The 18,594-nt window shown below is 33.6% G+C and overlaps 2 protein-coding genes across 2 annotated transcripts; one reads left to right on the forward strand and one right to left on the reverse strand.

Moving 5' to 3' along the window:
• The first annotated feature begins 2,079 nt into the window (after positions 1–2,079).
• On the forward strand, positions 2,080–3,367 carry LOC145819494 (uncharacterized). Its single transcript, XM_082913485.1, has 2 exons — positions 2,080–3,012; positions 3,120–3,367. The coding sequence occupies exons 1-2, from the start codon at positions 2,214–2,216 to the stop codon at positions 3,146–3,148; spliced, it is 828 nt and encodes a 275-aa protein (XP_082769611.1). The 5' UTR covers positions 2,080–2,213; the 3' UTR covers positions 3,149–3,367.
• A 13,077-nt stretch (positions 3,368–16,444) lies between these two features.
• Positions 16,445–17,892, reverse strand: LOC145810581 (protein FAR1-RELATED SEQUENCE 5-like). Its single transcript, XM_082907539.1, has 3 exons — positions 17,532–17,892; positions 17,026–17,370; positions 16,445–16,791 (listed from the first exon to the last, which is right to left on the reverse strand). Exons 1-3 carry the CDS (start codon positions 17,890–17,892, stop codon positions 16,445–16,447), a joined length of 1,053 nt encoding a protein of 350 aa, XP_082763665.1.
• Between the last annotated feature and the right edge of the window lie 702 nt (positions 17,893–18,594).

An 18,594-nucleotide genomic window follows, 5' to 3' on the forward strand; every position in this document is an offset into this window, starting at 1 on the left:
ATGACTTCAAGTGTGTGCTAGATAAGCAACCGATCAAAATAAAGTGTATGCTTGAGAGGCAGGTAAATATATCACTAGGGGGAATATTTAGAATTAGTCCAGTTCCAAAATTTGACAATTATTTTTTCTAAAAATGTAAATTAATTAAATGCAAATTTAATTATCGCCAAAAACTCTCAATACTTTGAATCATCAAGTATTTCAACCACGTGTTGATCCTTCCACGTTATCTCACATCAAGTACGCTCTACGCATGAAGGCTTACAAAAATACAACTTCAAGCTCTTATTTTAGAGATTATTTTGAAATTTTGATTGAGATCAAGTTATTCAAGCCCTCAATAAATTCTCTTTTCCCTCAAGCTTCTCAGTTTGAACACTTAAAGAAATCCATCAATTGGTTTGATTTTATTTTGTTATCTGTTTAATTTTATTTTCTCCAGTAATGTGATTTGACATGTATCACTATTCTATAAATCCTTTATCTCTTACTCTTACTCTTACTCTTGGACAACATTAAGCCATTGGATTTTTTAATATTATACATTGGTTATGCTGGGCACTATTGGTATAATAAAGAATGAATTCTTTTCCCCTAAACTTATACAAAAAATCATTGGTTTCGCCATTCATTATGTATTACATTGAGTTGAATGTTAATAAGAACCTACTCAATCTGATGGAATTCCAAACAAATATAAAATTAATATGTGCATAGTGTTAGATAATGTCTCAATGGGACCACATAATTAAATGTGGTGTTATCATTTATAAGAAGCCTACAATTTAAGTGATTCAATTTAGTTAATAGGCTTAAGGGTATATGTGTTATGAACCTAATGTGTAGATACTAGTTGTATAATTTCTATTTCTATGAGGGGCAGAAATAGAAATTAAAACATATTGGTTAAAGTTAGTTTTCATTACCTTTCAGTTTTAAAACCAATAATAATAATGGTTAATTTATTAGTTTTTATTACCTTTAATAATGGTTAATTTATTGGTTTTTATTACCTTTCAGTTATGAAACTAATAATGGTTAATTTATTGGTTTTTATTACCTTTCAGTTATGAAACTAATAATGGTTAATTTATTGGTTTTTATTACCTTTCAGTTATGAAACCAATAATGGTTAATTTATTGGTTTTCATTACCTTTCAGTTATGAAAACCAATTACAACCTTTAAAAGGTTATGGTCCCTATTCCTTCCCAAGAGTGAAAAAACAAGAATACTATTTTGTTTTCTAAATCCTCTCAAGGAGAAACATAAGGCACATAAGGGAAAGGATTAGAAGGCTCTAACAAAGTCAATATTAAGGTTTTATTGACAATCAGACGCTTCCGTTTAACCGTTCATCAATGGATTCAGGTATGTCATTTTGTCTTGATCTCTTGATAATACACATGGTAAATGATCCAAAGTGTAAGGTTTATGTTCTGAAATTTTATGTTTACAAGTGGTATCAGAGCCAACATATCATGTGTCTTATCAGAATTGATATGCTTTATTCATTCTATTTAGTTTCCTGGAATCAGATTCTGAATTTTCTTATGGATGTAAATTCTTTTTTTTCCTGTTTTGTTCTGTGAAAATGGCAATCTATTTTCTGGCATTGTAAAATGATTCGGTGGGCAGTTTTTTTTGGACCCGTCAATTCTATTTATATATGTATATATATAATTGGAATTGCTTCAGATTATATAACATATACGGGGTCACAAATTTAGAAATCTTTAAATTTAATGTAATTTCATACAACGTCTACAGAAATTTAATTTTCTAACATTCTCAATATAAGTCAATTCAAACAAGATGTCACAAAAGTGATCTCTCTTGTCTAGATTGTTTTATATGGAATGTTTTGAAGTTCATGTCTGTGTATCTCATGCGGGTATTTATCGGTCCAAAGACATGATTAAAACTTGGCAGAATTACACACACATTTTGTGGTGATAAACATGTGCCAATTGTCAAGAAAACCTAATGTGAATAATAAATCTATCAAAAGATAGATTTGTTATTTGACATAACTTATTGTCAATGTTTGATCATTACAACAAGAATACCACTTACAGTTAATATCACTACCCAAAGGTTTGGTATTAATGTTGTGCTAGGTATCTTGAGATGTTGTTATTTTTTTATTTAGAGATTATCTGTTTGGTAACTTAATGTGAGCATTCCTTTTATTTTCTTGTCTATTCAGCTTTAATGTCGACTACTTCAATCTCTGCCAACATGAACAATGTTCCAATGTTAAATGGAACAAACTTTAAGGACTGGAAAGAGAACATATTGATTGTTCTCGGCTGCATGGACATAGACTTGGCATTAAGAATGCCAAAACCGAATGCTCTCACTGCACAAAGTACTCCTGAGGAAACTGTGTACTTTGAAAAGTGGGATCGTTCTAACAGGCTAAGTCTTATGATCATGAAGCGTGGGATTCCAGAAGTTTTTCGGGGTGCAATAACAGAGGATGTTACCGTTGCCGGTGAATTTCTTTCAGAAATTCAAAAGCGTTTTGCTAAAAACGATAAGGCTGAAACAAGCACGCTTTTAGCAAGCTTGATTTCAATAAAGTATAAAGGCAAGGGTAATGTTCGCGAGTACATCATGGAAATGTCTCATCTGGCTTCAAAACTTAAGGCACTAAAGCTCGACTTATCTGATGATTTGCTCGTGCATTTAGTTCTCATCTCTCTTCCTGCACAATTTAACCAATTTAAGGTCAGTTATAACTGCCAGAAGGAGAAATGGACTCTCAATGAGCTCATTTCATTTTGTGTGCAAGAGGAAGAGAGATTGAAGCAAGAAAGGACTGAAAGTGCTCATCTGGCAAGCACCTCCAAGCATATGGGCAAAAGAACGCATAAGGGAAAGGAAGTTGCTATTCCTCAGGGTCCGGAACCAAAGAAACAGAAAGTGCAGGATGGTTGTTTCTTTTGTGGCAAGCCCGGACACAGAAAGAAGGATTGTGCCAAATACGTCGCCTGGCGTGTAAAGAAAGGTACATTTCATGTTTTGGTCTGTTCTTAAATAAATTTAGCTTCCGTACCAAGAAACACTTGGTGGGTAGATTCTGGTGCTACTACTCACATATGTGTTTCTATGCAGGGTTGCCTGAACTACCGAAAGCCAACTGATGCTGAAAGATACATCTTTGTGGGTGATGGCAAGTCGATAGAAGTGCAGGCAATAGCGCACTTTAGATTATTACTGAAAACTGGTTATTATTTGGATTTATTAGACACTTTTGTTGTACCGTCCTTTAGACGGAATTTAATTTCTGTTTCTGTATTGGACAAATTGGGATATTATTGTTCTTTTGGAAATATGAAGTTTAGTATGTCTATTAATTCCAATGTTGTTGGTACTGGTTTACTTAATGTGTTTGATAATCTATATTTGCTTGAAACTATTGCATCTTATAATGCAACCTTGCACGTGGAATCACGAGGTACAAAGCGTAAATTAACTAAGGAAAATTCAGCCTCATTATGGCACAAACGCCTAGGTCACATCTCTAAATCTAGAGTTGAGCGCCTTGTGTCTAATGGAATTTTGGACTCTCTTGATTTTTCAGATTTTGATGTCTGTGTTGAGTGTATCAAGGGAAAACAGACCAAAATAAAGAAATATGGTGCCCATAGGACTACAGATGTCTTAGAACTAATTCATACGGACATTTGTGGCCCATTCCCTATGGCGTCTTGGAATGGTCAACATTATTTTATCACATTCATAGACGACTATTCCAGATATGGGTATCTATTTCTTATCCATGAGAAATCACAGTCTTTGGACGTATTCAAAAAATTTAAGGCCGAAGTTGAGTTACAACTCAACAAACGGATTAAAAGTGTCAGGTCTGACCGTGGTGGTGAATACTATGGTAGATATGATGGATCAGGTGAACAACGTCCAGGACCGTTTGCAAAATACCTGGAGGAATGTGGAATCGTCCCACAATACACCATGCCAGGATCACCTAGCATGAATGGTGTATCTGAGAGACGAAACCGGACTCTTAAGGATATGGTAAGAAGTATGATCAGTCATTCTACTTTACCAGAGTCCCTCTGGGGTGAGGCTCTAAAGACAGCAACTTATATCTTAAATCGGGTGCCAACTAAAGCAGCTGCAAAAACACCTTATGAGCTTTGGGTTGGGCGAAAGCCTAGTCTAAAACATTTGCATGTGTGGGGGTGTCCTGCTGAGGCGAGGCCTTATAAACCTCATGAACGAAAATTGGACTCTAAAACCATTAGCAGCTACTTTATTGGCTATGCCGAACGATCACGGGGTTACAAGTTTTATGATCCCACAAATAGGTCAATATTTGAGACGGGAATTGTAACATTTTTTGAGGATGTTGAGTTTGGGGGGAGAAATCCAGTTAGAGATATTGTCTTTGAGGAGGAAGCAGGAGTAATCCCACTTCCTACTACTACTTTTGACCAATCACAGGCTACAACCTCAACCTCAAGAATCTGTGCCATTAAGGCGATCCACCAGAGAAAAGAGATTTGCATTTTCAGATGATTATATTGTATATCTCCAGGAACATGAGGTAGAAAATGGAATGTCGAAAGATGATCCAATCAACTTTCGTCAAGCCATGGAAAGTTCCAACTCTCATAAGTGGATAGAAGCCATGAATGAAGAATATAAGTCTATGCAAGACAATAAAGTTTGGGAACTTGTCTCATTACCAGTTGGTGCGAAGCCCGTAGGTTGTAAATGGATATTTAAAACCAAAAGGGATTCAAATGGTAATGTGGAGAGGTATAAGGCACGTCTTGTAGCCAAAGGCTTTACTCAAAAAGAAGGAATTGACTTTAAAGAAACTTTCTCTCCAGTTTCTTTGAAAGATTCTTTTAGGACAATTATGGCGCTTGTTGCATATTTTGATCTTGAGTTGCATCAGATGGATATCAAAACAGCTTTTCTTAATGGTGACATTAAAGAAACAATTTATATGGTGCAGCCAGAAAACTTTGTGTCAGGAGACCCAAAGAATATGGTTTGCAAATTGACTAAATCCATCTATGGACTCAAACAAGCTTCTCGTCAGTGGTACTTCAAATTTCATCAAGTTCTCACTTCGTATGGTTTTGAAACTAACGTTGTTGATGAATGTGTGTATCACAAGTTCAGTGGGATAAACACATATTTTTGGTTTTATATGTTGACGACATATTGCTTGCCACAAACGATATAAACTTATTGCATGACACCAAGAGATTTCTATCTAAGAATTTTGAAATGAAAGATCTTGGTGATGCTTCCGTTGTATTAGGAATCGAAATACTCCGAGATCGTTCTCGGGGTATTCTGGGATTATCACAAAGGAGCTATATCGAAAAAATACTCATTAGATTTGGCATGCAAAATTGTAAATCAGGTGAAACCCCAGTTGCTAAGGGAGACAAGTTTAGTCTCAGCCAATGCCCGAAGAACAGTCTTGAAATTCAAGAAATGCAGAAGATTCCTTATGCCTCGGCTGTAGGGAGTCTAATGTATGCTCAAGTATGTACGCGTCCGGATATTGCGTTTATAGTTGGCATGTTAGGCAGATATTTAAGTAATCCTGGCATGGATCATTGGAAAGCAGTCAAGCGTGTTATGCGATATTTACAGAGAACAAAGGAATATATGCTCACATATAGGAGATCGGATAAGTTAGAGGTCATTGGATATTCCGACTCCGATTTTGCTGGATGCCAAGACAGTAGGAAATCCATATCAGGCTATATTTATCTGTTAGCTGGCGGAGCAATTTCTTGGAGGTCTGCAAAGCAGACGCTCATAGCTTCATCCACCATGGCTGCAGAATTTGTAGCATGTTATGAGGCATCAAACCAAGGGATATGGCTGCGGAATTTTGTCACTGGGTTGCGTATTTTGGAAGGCACTGAAAGACCACTTAAGATATATTGTGACAATAAGTCTGCAGTTTTATATTCCAATAACAACAGGAGCTCGACAAAATCAAAGCATATTGATATCAAGTTCCTAGTTGTAAAAGAAAGAGTGCAGAGTGGACAGATTTCCATAGAGCACATTGGGACAAACTCCATGATAGCGGATCCACTTACGAAGGGACTACCACCCAAGGTCTTTCATGAGCACACTGCTCAGATGGGTGTTGTTCTATTTGAGAACATTCTGGTTTAATGGGAGTTTGTATTTATATTACTGCTTTATGTCAGTCTTGAGTTTTATCTATGTAATTAGATTAATTTCTGCAGAAATGAAGTATTCAGTTTATTACGCTCTGTTACGTATTGTGAAGTATTGATCTCAATAAAGTTAAGTAGGACCAGTTGGAAATAGGCATGTATGGATCACATCACATGTAATTTCCATGCTACGCATCCATGATTGATCTATGTCATTTAGCTGTATTAGTATACGTGACCATTAGTGGGTCGAGTTACGATTGATGTAACGAAGACCGCTTTGATCCTATATTAATATAGTTAATGGACAAGGTTGTTTGGATACCCTCAAGTTATGATAACAAATTTCTGAGCTCACTAAAGTTAAGCACATTTTTCAGGATACATATGTGGTCCAGTGGGAGATTGTTAGATAATGTCTCAATGGGACCACATAATTAAATGTGGTGTTATCATTTATAAGAAGCCTACAATTTAAGTGATTCAATTTAGTTAATAGGCTTAAGGGTATATGTGTTATGGACCTAATGTGTAGATACTAGTTGTATAATTTCTATTTCTATGAGGGGCAGAAATAGAAATTAAAACATATTGGTTAAAGTTGGTTTTCATTACCTTTCAGTTTTAAAACCAATAATAATAATGGTTAATTTATTAGTTTTTATTACCTTTTAGTTATGAAACTAATAATGGTTAATTTATTGGTTTTTATTACCTTTCAGTTATGAAACTAATAATGGTTAATTTATTGGTTTTTATTACCTTTCAGTTATGAAACCAATAATGGTTAATTTATTGGTTTTCATTACCTTTCAGTTATGAAAACCAATTACAACCTTTAAAAGGTTATGGTCCCTATTCCTTCCCAAGAGTGAAAAAACAAGAATACTGTTTTGTTTTCTAAATCCTCTCAAGGAGAAACATAAGGCACATAAGGGAAAGGATTAGAAGGCTCTAACAAAGTCAATATTAAGGTTTTATTGACAATCAGACGCTTCCGTTTAACCGTTCATCAATGGATTCAGGTATGTCATTTTGTCTTGATCTCTTGATAATACGCATGGTAAATGATCCAAAGTGTAAGGTTTATGTTCTGAAATTTTATGTTTACACATAGATAATGCACCAACTGTCACGACCCGCTCTCCGTACCCAAGGGTTAAGCATCGTGATGGCCAGTAACTGATGTTACCTCCGGCCAATTCATAAACAAATCAATAAATGCGAGCAGAAGTAATATTTAAATAAGGGTACCAAAATAATCATTGGAGCTTCTATTTTTATTACAAAACGTATTGACCAAAAAGGCCGATATTTACATAGAAAAATATTATAAAAGTGTTGTGTGTGTCTATTCCGCAACCCCGCGTCTAAGACTTTCCAAAGCTATTTCTGAATTGTATTGGTTCCTGAAAATTGGTAAACAACTATAAGCACATGGCAGAGTGAGAAATATTATACCAAGAGTATAAGGGACACAAAATAACCATGGATCGTTAGTTAGGCCAAAACATTTACATAAACAAATCATTTAAGTAGCAGAAACTGAAATACAGATATTATATAAATATATAACCATAACTAGGGTACAGAACAGAACAGAGGTCACAAAAGTGACAGTCAGAACAGAGGTACGGATTCAAGAGGTGGCTCATACGGATTCTAGAGGTGGCTCCCACAATAGTGTAGCACTTAGTTCCGCACAGCACTTTGGTCCGCACAAAACAGAGGTACGGATTCAAGAGGTGGCTCGTACGGATTCTAGAGGTGGCTCCCACTATAGTGTAGCACTTAGTTCCGCACAGCACTTTGGTCCGCACAAAACAGAGGTCAATGGATCCATGACGGACAGAGGACCACAAAGTGGTCAAACAGAGGCCAATGGTTATTGAAGCCCTCTAAGGCATGGGACTCCCGTGGTGGTACTTACAAAACATAATCGTATATAAGGTTATAGTCAAATATTCTTTAAAATATAAACAAACATATCTATGGGTTTCCTTTTACGCAAATAGGGTTCAGAAATAAAACCACGTAACTGAAATGTTTATAGTTTATAATAATTTATAAAACATAACTTGTATAAAATAGATTTTGGTAAGTCAAAACATACATAAAATACATTTTGGTAACTCAAGATATAATATAACTCACCTTAACTTTAATACCTTACTCTTTCTTTCCACTATCACAGACCCTTTCAACTTCTACTATTTTTCCTTCCTCTCTTTTCTTTCTTTCCTTTCCTTCTCTCTTTCTTTCTTCCTTCTTTTCTTTCCTTTCTTCTTTCTTTTTCTTTCTTCACGCAAGTTGATCAACTCCTCCCTATTTAAGGGAGGAGGATGCCACAGGCGCTCAACACGTGGCAGGAGTCGCTTTCGCTCAGATTTAATTCATAATTATATAGATTCATTCTTATCCTTAATAGATATTTAAGATAATTACCTTTTGACCTAATATTTTGATATAATTATATAAATAATTTAATTTCTAATTAAATTACACTCTATCGTATACCAACATAAAATTAATTATTTATTTTACTACCACACCCATTATTATTATTATTTATATTATCTATATTATTATTATTTATATTTTGACCCCTAAACTTTTAATAATTATATTATTTTACAAAATTACACATAATAATATATAATAAATTATATGTTTTCCGAACTGAGATTAAATAATATTAGTATAAATTCTATAGAATAATTAAAAATTTGAGTTGTTACAATCTTCCCTCATTTTAAAATTTCGTCCTCAAAATTCGTCATATGTAAGTAATCCGCTGCGCACTCTGATAAATACATATTAGATGATTAATCTGATAGAAAAATAGTACCTCAGAAGAAAAAAAAAAACAAAAACTTTACCAAAAATAACTCACTGTCTAGTTGTCAAAAATTGATTTGGGCCAAAATGAGAAATAATGGACGACTTAAAAAACTTTTTACTCGTTTTGTTTACGAAAAAAATAAAAATAAATAAATAAATAAATGAGAACACAATGACAGAAATATATGCAAGAAATAAAAAATTTGAGATGAACTTTTCATTGATGGGAAATAGTTTCAAAATTAGTATCTTTATAAGTTGAATCCACTTTTTAAAAAAACATCGAAATAAATTTTTTTTTGAATACTGAACTGAAAATTATATATATTTAATTATATTGTAATTTTGATAGGTGATTGAACCAGACATCCTTCTGTTCTTGTCCTTTTTTTACTATAACAAATATAAATTATATCTATTATCCTTCACAAATTAGGCACACTAAAAAAAAATTATTATTATATATATATAATCATATAAAATTATAATATAATTAAATCGACGAACAAAATATAATAATTCGGTACTAATTACCCGTTATCCCAGTTCTTAAATGTGTGCGTGTCCTATGCTCGAATGATGATTTTTTTTTTCTTCCTAGAAAAAAACCATTGCTCTGATACCACTTGTCACGACCCGCTCCCCGTACCCAAGGGTTAAGCATCGTGATGGCCAGTAACTGATGTTACATTCGGCCAATTCATAAACAAATCAATAAATGCGAGCGGAAGTAATATTTAAATAAGGGTACCAAAATAATCATTGGAGCTTCTATTTTTATTACAAAATGTATTGACCAAAAAGGCCGATATTTACATAGAAAAATATTATAAAAGTATTGTGTGTGTCTATTCCGCAACCCCGCGTCTAAGACTTTCCAAAGCTATTTCTGAATTGTATTGGTTCCTGAAAATTGGTAAACAACTATAAGCACATGGCAAAGTGAGAAATATTATACCAAGAGTATAAGGGACACAAAATAACCATGGATCGTTAGTTAGGCCAAAGCATTTACATAAACAAATCATTTAAGTAGCAGAAACTGAAATACAGATATTATATAAATATATAACCATAACCACGCTACAGAACAGAACAGAACAGAGGTCACAAAAGTGACAGTCAGAACAGAGGTACGGATTCAAGAGGTGGCTCATACGGATTCTAGAGGTGGCTCTCACAATAGTGTAGCACTTAGTTCCGCACAACACTTTGGTCCGTACAAAACAGAGGTACGGATTCAAGAGGTGGCTCGTACGGATTCTAGAGGTGGCTCCCACTATAGTGTAGCACTTAGTTCTGCACAACACTTTGGTCCACACAAAACAGAGGTCAATGGATCCATGACAGACAGAGGACCACAAAGTGGTCAAATAGAGGCCAATGGTTATTTACGTTTCCCAAGGCATGGGACTCCCGTGGTGGTACTTACAAAACATAATTGTATATAAGGTTATAGTCAAATATTCTTTAAAATATAAACAAACATATGCATGGGTTTTCTTTTAGGCAAATAGGGTTCGGAAATAAAACCACGTAACTGAAATGTTTATAGTTTATAACAATTTATAAAACATAACTTGTATAAAATAGATTTTGGTAAGTCAAAACATACATAAAATACATTTTGGTAACTCAAGATATAATATAACTCACCTTAACTTTAATACCTTACTCTTTCTTTCCACTATCACAGACCCTTTCAACTTCTACTATTTTTCTTTCCTCTCTTTTCTTTCTTTCCTTTCCTTTCCTTTCCTTCTCTCTTTCTTTCTTCCTTCTTTTCTTTCCTTTCTTCTTTCTTTTTCTTTCTTCATGCAGGTTGATCAACTCCTCCCTATTTAAGGGAGGAGGACGCCACAGGCGCTCAACACGTGACAGGAGTCGCTTTCGCTCAGATTTAATTCATAATTATATAAATTCATTCTTATCCTTAATAGATATTTAAGATAATTACCTTTTGACCCAATATTTTGATATAATTATATAAATAATTTAATTTCTAATTAAATTACACTCTATCGTATACCAACATAAAATCAATTATTTATTTTACTACCACACCCATTATTATTATTATTTATATTATCTATATTATTATTATTTATATTTTGACCCCTAAACTTTTAATAATTATATTATTTTACAAAATTACACATAATAATATATAATAAATTATATGTTTTCTGAACTGAGATTAAATAATATTAGTTTAATTCTATAGAATAATTAAAAATTTGAGTTGTTACACCAACAACATCCAATCATGAGAAGAATTGTATATCAATCAATAAAAATCCTCAAATGTATAGGTAAAATATGCAACTACTGATCCAAAAGGGGAATATTACATTCAATGATAACCCAAGTATAACATAAGAAGAAACGAAGAATTAGAAACATAAACAAATTTCAATAAATAAATAATTGCAGTCTCGTATCAGTTATATGAGTACAAAATTCAATTACCCACAAATCAGATTTCACAAACTCAGCCAAAATTTCAAGATATATCTATATATATGGAGTCAAAACAACTACCAAATCAAACAAACATTACAAACAAAAGCTATTCATATCATATTTTCCTAAATTTAGAATCCAACAACTCCAAGTGAGTTCACAAACGTGAAAGGGGCATTTTGAAGAATGGGAAACAAGAATCGATACAGGAAATAGGGGTTAACAAAAGGGGATTTCGAATAAGGGAATCAAAACAACTACCAAAGCAAACAAACATAAAAAACCTAATCCTAATATTTTCCTAATTTTATAAACCAACCTAGTGAGTTAACAAACGTGAAAGGGGCAGTTTCAAAGAAGGGGATTGCGGTCTAGGGTTTCATAGAATGGAGATGGAGAAGGGGGAGAGAAAAAAGTTACAGAGAGAGAGAGAGAGAGAGAGACATACCATGAGGCGAAGTCGAGGGCAGGTCGTGTTTGCGGGATGGTCTTCGAGGGCGAAGAAGAGTGTTGGAGTGGTGTCTCAAAAACAGAGGGGGCTTTGGGAAAACAACATGAAGAGCTCAGCTGGAAAGAGAACAATCGGTGAAGAAATTTGTAAAAATTGTAACCGGTTGAAGAGGTACTCAAGATTTCTAATCAAATTATTCAGTGGTTGAGATTTATTTGTAAAAATCTAATGGCTTAAAATAAATGTGTATATGATGTGTACATCTCACACATCTTAACAGTTTCCTTAACTAATAGACAGGAGTTAGCATAACCTTTAAAAATAAATAAACCCACTGTTAGGGTATAAGGAGAAGGAAATCTCAATTTATAGGGGTCCAAAATAAAATAAGGAGAATTGTCCGAGTTGGATCCAAGTGGAGAACAAGCGGTGGTGACTCATCAATTGCAGTCAAGTAAGTGAGTGAGTGGAGTCCAGATCCTCTGTCGTAGTTTCCTGCGGTGGTTCAAAACGACGTCGTTTTGAACCTCTTTTTTTTTTTTTCTTTTTTTTCTTTCTTTTCTCTCACTTCTTATATTTTGCTCGTCAGCCTCTTTTTGTTGTCTAGTGTTTGAACCCTAGTGAGACGAATAGAGACGCGACTACAGTGAGGAGAGGAGAGCAGTGGTGAGGCAAGGGGAAGCGGCAATAGACGGACATAAAGGCTGAGGCAACGGTGATGAGGTCCATTTGTTGATTTTCATTTTTTTCCCTTCATCCCTTCGCCTTCATTCTCATTTTTTTTACTTCTATATATATAGAAGTATGATTTGTTGTTTAAAAAAATAGATGCTTTTGATTTATTGAGTTTGATGGATTTGTTGTTGATTTGTTGCCATAATTCTAGGGTTTGTTGTGGAAATAGATTTGTGTTTAATCTGTTCAATTTTTTCCCAATTTTTTTTTGTGTTTAATATGTTGATTTGGTGCTTCATCTTTTTTAGTTTGAATAATGACATTAATCTGGGTAAGCTAAAATATGAGTGAGCTAAGAATGCAGCATGTCTCCAAATGAAATTGAAATTTCATAGCTTTAAAAGTTAAGATTTCCTGACCAAAAAATATAGAGTTCTAATATAAGGGGAAGTGGAAACAAAAGGCATTAAGAATGAACATGAGGCATTAAGAATGAACATGAACATGAGGCATTAAGAATGTTAAGAATGAGGCATTAAGAATGAACATGAGCATGAGCATGAATGCTCACTTAGCAGCTGTAAGAGTGGTATGAACATTCAAACTTAAGGCATTAAGAATGAAAATGAACATGAGGCATTAAGAATGTTAAGTTGTTGATTAGGAACATAAAGAATGTTAAGAATGAGGCATTAAGAACATGTTCATGAATGAGACATTAAGAATGAGGGATTAAGAATGAACATGAACATGAGGCATTAAGAATGTTAAGAACATGAGGCATTCAAACTTAACTTACCTCTGTTGATTAATGTTTTATTTTACATCTTTGTTTGAATGTTGTCTTAAGTTGTAATGGACTGATTGTGTCATAAAATGCTCTTACTAGGATCATGTCAATGGGTTCAAACATTGATGTTGGGTATTTGCAAAATAGAAGATGCAATTGTGGAAAAAAAGCTGCAGTGTTCATATCAGAATCAAAGAAAAATCCAGGAAGGCTGTATTTCAAGTGTGCAGATAGGATGTGCGAGTACTTTGCGTGGGGAGCGGCTTCGACTGGGAATGCATCAAATATCCAAAGGAACCGTAAAGCTAGTCATTTGAAGAATGAAGATGAGAAAGGCTATGGTTATGATTTTGACAAAATCAATGAAATTATAAATAGATTGAAACGAGTTGAGGCAAACCAAGAAGCTATGAAACTGATTATGTTGACAACCATAGTGTTGGTTGGTGTTACCATGCTAATAGCACTACTGAAATGAATGTAACCTTTTAGTTATTTATTTTTATTTTTATTTTTTTGGTGGTTGTATTTGGGTTTTGAATTTAGTAAACCTTAAATTATGAGTTTTGATATGTAAAGCTTAATGAGATTACCTATGCTTGACGAATGTGATGCGCTTCTTTTTTGTTTCTGTCAATGAAGTTGCTTTCTGATTCAATCTTTTCATTCATTCTTTTATATTGTTATTGTTGGTCATACTTGTTCTTATCAAGATAGGCCTTTGCTTTCTAGACCTGTGAAATGAATTTATGCCCCTGTTGTTTGCAATACAAATGGGATTTGGTAGTTCATTTGTACAAAACAAATAACAAATAGAATAATCTGTCCAGAAACAAGTAATCTGTCTAGAAATAATCTGTCCAAAAATAAATCAGTCCAAAAATCTATCCAAAACAAAAATAATCTGCCCAGAAACAAGTAATCTGTCCATAAATAATCTGTCCAGAAATAAATCAATCCAAAAATCTATCCAAAACAAAAATAATATGTCCAAAACAAAAATAATATGTCTAAAACAAGTAATCTGTCCAGAAACAAGTAATCTATCCAGAAATAATCTATCCAAAAATAAATTTGTCCAAAAATCTGTACAAAACAAAATAAATCTGTCCAACACAAAATAAATCAGTTCAAATCAGTCCAAAACAAAAGAAATCTGTCCAAATCTTTCCAAAACAAAATAAACCAAACCAAATCTATCCAACACAAAATAAATCAGTCATAATCTCTGCAACTTAAAAAATAAATCTGTCAAAAACAAAATAAACCAAACCAAATCTGTCCAATACAAAATACATCTATCCAAAACAAATGAAGATAAAATAAACTTCTCAGAGATATCCATCTACATGACTGTCAGCAGGACTATGTGACGCTTGCCAGACTTGGACTGCAAAGTGTTGAACACTTGTACCTCGAAGCAACTCTTGAAAAGATCTATGAGTGGGATACACAGAATGCATTAACTGAGGCATGTAATTTCCCTGCAATAGACCAAACCATCTATTAAACTTTGATTACAATGTATACTACCCTTTTAATGTAAACTATGTAACCAATGATAACTCACATCATATGTACCATACATAAGAGGAGGACCACTTGTACTACCCATAAGAACTTGAGGTCGAGATTGAGATTGAGAAATGTAGACACCATGACGATGATCCTAAATACAACCAATATAAAGTATATAAACAAAAATTTTGAAAAACAAAAGAAAAATTATTCAACATTAATATTACCTGATTATAATTACTATCCATGACGAAACGAGGTTGTGATTGAGAAATATAGACACCAACACCATGATCCTAAATAAGTATGTAAACAAAAATTTTGAAAAAAAAAGAAACAATATTTAACATTTTCTTAAAAGCTTGCACACAAATAAATATTACCTGATTAGAATTACTACCCATGATGAAACGAGATTGTGATTGACCTTGGGAAGTATAAACAGCAGCACCCGATTGCATTGCCAGTCAAACCAATTAAAGGAATTCATAACTCACATCATACTAGTGAACGGACTCAATAAAAGGAATTCATAAAACTAACCATAAAAAGACCACATTACTATTACATATTACTTGAATAGAATTACTACCCATGACGAAACGAGGTTGTGATTCACCTTGGGAAGTATAAACAGTAGTACCCGACTACATTGCCAAGCAAACCAATTAAAGATAACAAAAATTAAATGCCATATGGATAGTTCATTATTTCACAATAGTGAACGGATTGAATGAAAGGAATTCATAAAACTAATCATATAAAGACCACATTGCTATTAAATATTACCTGAATAGAATTATTACCCATGCCGAAAGGAGGCTGAGATTCACATTGGGGAGTATAATCAGCAGCACCCTACATACAACAAAAAACCATAGTGGAAGTGGGTCATTAATAAAAAAATCATTGTTTTAGTTTATTGATCTAGTGTATTTTAATCATATGCAATTTTTCATGTCCAAACCTGAATAGATTGCATTTTTTTCTTCTTTGTAATAGATTTTTCCATCCCGCCTTTGATCCTCATTCTTTTCTTACTAGTTGATTCTTTTTTCTTGAGTCCCTTAGCTTGGATTGGACAATCTACTTCATCACTCTGCGAGCATGTGTTGCTTGACGAATTTCTCAATCAGTTACCTCCACTAGACCACATATGTAGACACTTAATTTGTCTTCAACCATTACACTCAATTCTTTACCTTTTGAAACTAACAACTGATAAGTTTCTTCACTTTTAGCGGCTCTGCTCGCCATTGCTCTAAACATGGTCATTAATGACCGATATCGGTCACTTTGATGTAGTTTCACATCAGCCTTCACATCATACCCATATATATCTTTCACACTTTCAGCTCTTGCTTTTTTAGTCCATCGTTTGAGTATATATTATGGAGGAAGTTTCGTTGCATTGAATATATCTCTAAGCATCTTCACACAATGTCGACATAGTATGCCTTTCGCTTCAAACTTCCTGCAACTACAACTCAAAGAACCACCTCTCTCTATTGTCACATTCTTATCTTTTTTTTCCATCTACTACTGTTCTTATTGTGAATATGGTACTCTCACCATCATGAATAGTGCCTATAATGGATGTTTCAATGGACTGCACGTACTCATTTTGAAATTCCTCAAAAATTGTTTTCGTGTAAATCTCTGCCACTTGCTCTAACATCAAAGTTGGAATTGAAACCTTCGGCAATTTTTGGGACAAATTATACTCGGCTTCCAATTCCTTATACCGCTTCTCATAAAGCACCCTCTCAAAATGCATGAAGAACTCCATCAAGTTATGGTCACAATTCAGATAATCCATCAAAAATGCATTGAAGGATTTACTAAGTTGAGTAGTACTCATTCCAACTACCCAAGAATTCATAATATATGGCAATCCCCATTTCTCTTTCATGCAAAAAGTCTACTCCAACCAATGATTGTCGCGTGCATCATACTTATCAAACATTTGGTCCCACCGTATTCAGAATTCTTCTTTATTATCAATGTCATGCATAAATTTTGAAAACATAGCCTTGGCCCCTACATCATCGAAAATAGAACTTACATGCTTGACAATATTTTGCATCAAATGCTATGTACAAAGTCGGTGGTTTGTATCGGGTATGACAATTGGAATGGCCTTAGCCATTGCAGCATCTTGATCTGTGAAAATAGTTTTCGGAGCTTTGTTTGACATTGCCTCCAGAAAAATTTGAAACAACCATGTAAAAGATTCAACAGTCTCATCATACATCAACGCTGCACTGAATATAACTGTTTCTCGATGATGATTAAATTCAACAAATGATCCAAAATGTTTATGCTCGTTATTTAATTTGTAAGTAGTGTCGAATGTCACTACATCACCAAACTGAGCATAGTCCATGATCATTTGAGTGTCGGCCCAAAATATATTACTTATTTGCTCTTCACAATCTAATTGAACTGCATAAAAAAAGGATAGATTTTTCACAGTTTTCTTACGAAAGTAATGCAACACACTACCCGCTTCTCCATATTCCAAATCTTTTGTCTCTTCGATATTGAGTAATTTATTTGTTCCAATTTCGTGAAACCAAGTGATGCTCTTCCACAAAATTCCTTACCGAATAGCTCATAAGCAGACCTAAGACGAATTCCAGATTCTAAAGTCAATTCTACTTCAATTGCTTGGGTGGTAGATATTTGTCTTTGGGATGGCAACATATAAATGCTATCTTGAGGCACAAGATCATGATTATGATGTTCAACAAAATCACAAGCAATATATTTTCCTGAAATTCTATCTAACTTGATACTAAATCGGGCACCATAACCACATCGTACCTCTTGTCTCGGATTTTTGACAAGTGGATCTCGTTTGTCAATACCTTGACTTTCCTCTTTGTAACATACAAATGTCTGTGATGTTATCTCCTTCGTATGTTTGTTCTTGTTTGCATAGGCTTTCCTAATACTAAAGCCCATCTTTCCCCCATACGTATTGTAAAAGTCATATGCGGCTTATTCAGAGTCAAATGACATTCCCACTTTCGGCTTCCAACCACAATCATCAACAATATTATTTTCTTCCATTTCCAACAATTTAGTATCATTAACAATCAATTTCTCTGTTCTTGCTATTTTTTACACATCTTTCTCATATATATAAACCACATTTATACTTAATTGCAGGCTCTGGAGGTTAATTGCACAAATCTGAATCATATATATATATATATATATAATGGAAGAAAATTATATGAATCCACAAATAAATGTATGAATCAGAAAATAATATTTACAAGTAAATGTGATTAGCTATCTAACAACAAATATGAATCCACTAGAACAGATCAATGTGATTAACTATCAAACCCAAGAATCAAATATATCCAACCCAAGAGTCAAATATAGTTCATATATGAATCCCCAAAAAAATGAATCTGTTATATATAGAACAACAAATTTATATAGAATCAAATATATCAAACCCAACAATCAAATATAATTTATATATAAATCCCAAAATATTTGAATTATATATATATGGAACATCAAATTTACCTACTTTACTTACTGAACCCATTTCAGTGAGTGAACCCATTTCATATGAAAAAAATCTGAATCATGGGCTAAAATCTGAATAAAAAAAAATCTGAATTATGATTTCAGTGAAATCAATTAATA

Source organism: Camellia sinensis, chromosome 2, assembly GCF_055761805.1.
Source record: "Camellia sinensis isolate YWXY chromosome 2, ASM5576180v1, whole genome shotgun sequence".
NCBI lineage: Eukaryota > Viridiplantae > Streptophyta > Magnoliopsida > Ericales > Theaceae > Camellia > Camellia sinensis.

Coding starts and splice junctions, on each gene's coding strand:
- LOC145819494 (XM_082913485.1), top strand. CDS start 2,214: ATGTCGACTACTTCAATCTCTGCCAACATGAACAATGTTCCAATGTTA. Junction 3,013..3,119: donor CGCCTGGCGTGTAAAGAAAG/GTACATTTCATG, acceptor GTTTCTATGCAG/GGTTGCCTGAACTACCGAAA.
- LOC145810581 (XM_082907539.1), bottom strand. CDS start 17,892: ATGGGCTTTAGTATTAGGAAAGCCTATGCAAACAAGAACAAACATACG. Junction 17,371..17,531: donor GTCTGCTTATGAGCTATTCG/GTAAGGAATTTT, acceptor TTTTTTATGCAG/TTCAATTAGATTGTGAAGAG. Junction 16,792..17,025: donor CGATACAAACCACCGACTTT/GTACATAGCATT, acceptor ATTCTTGGGTAG/TTGGAATGAGTACTACTCAA.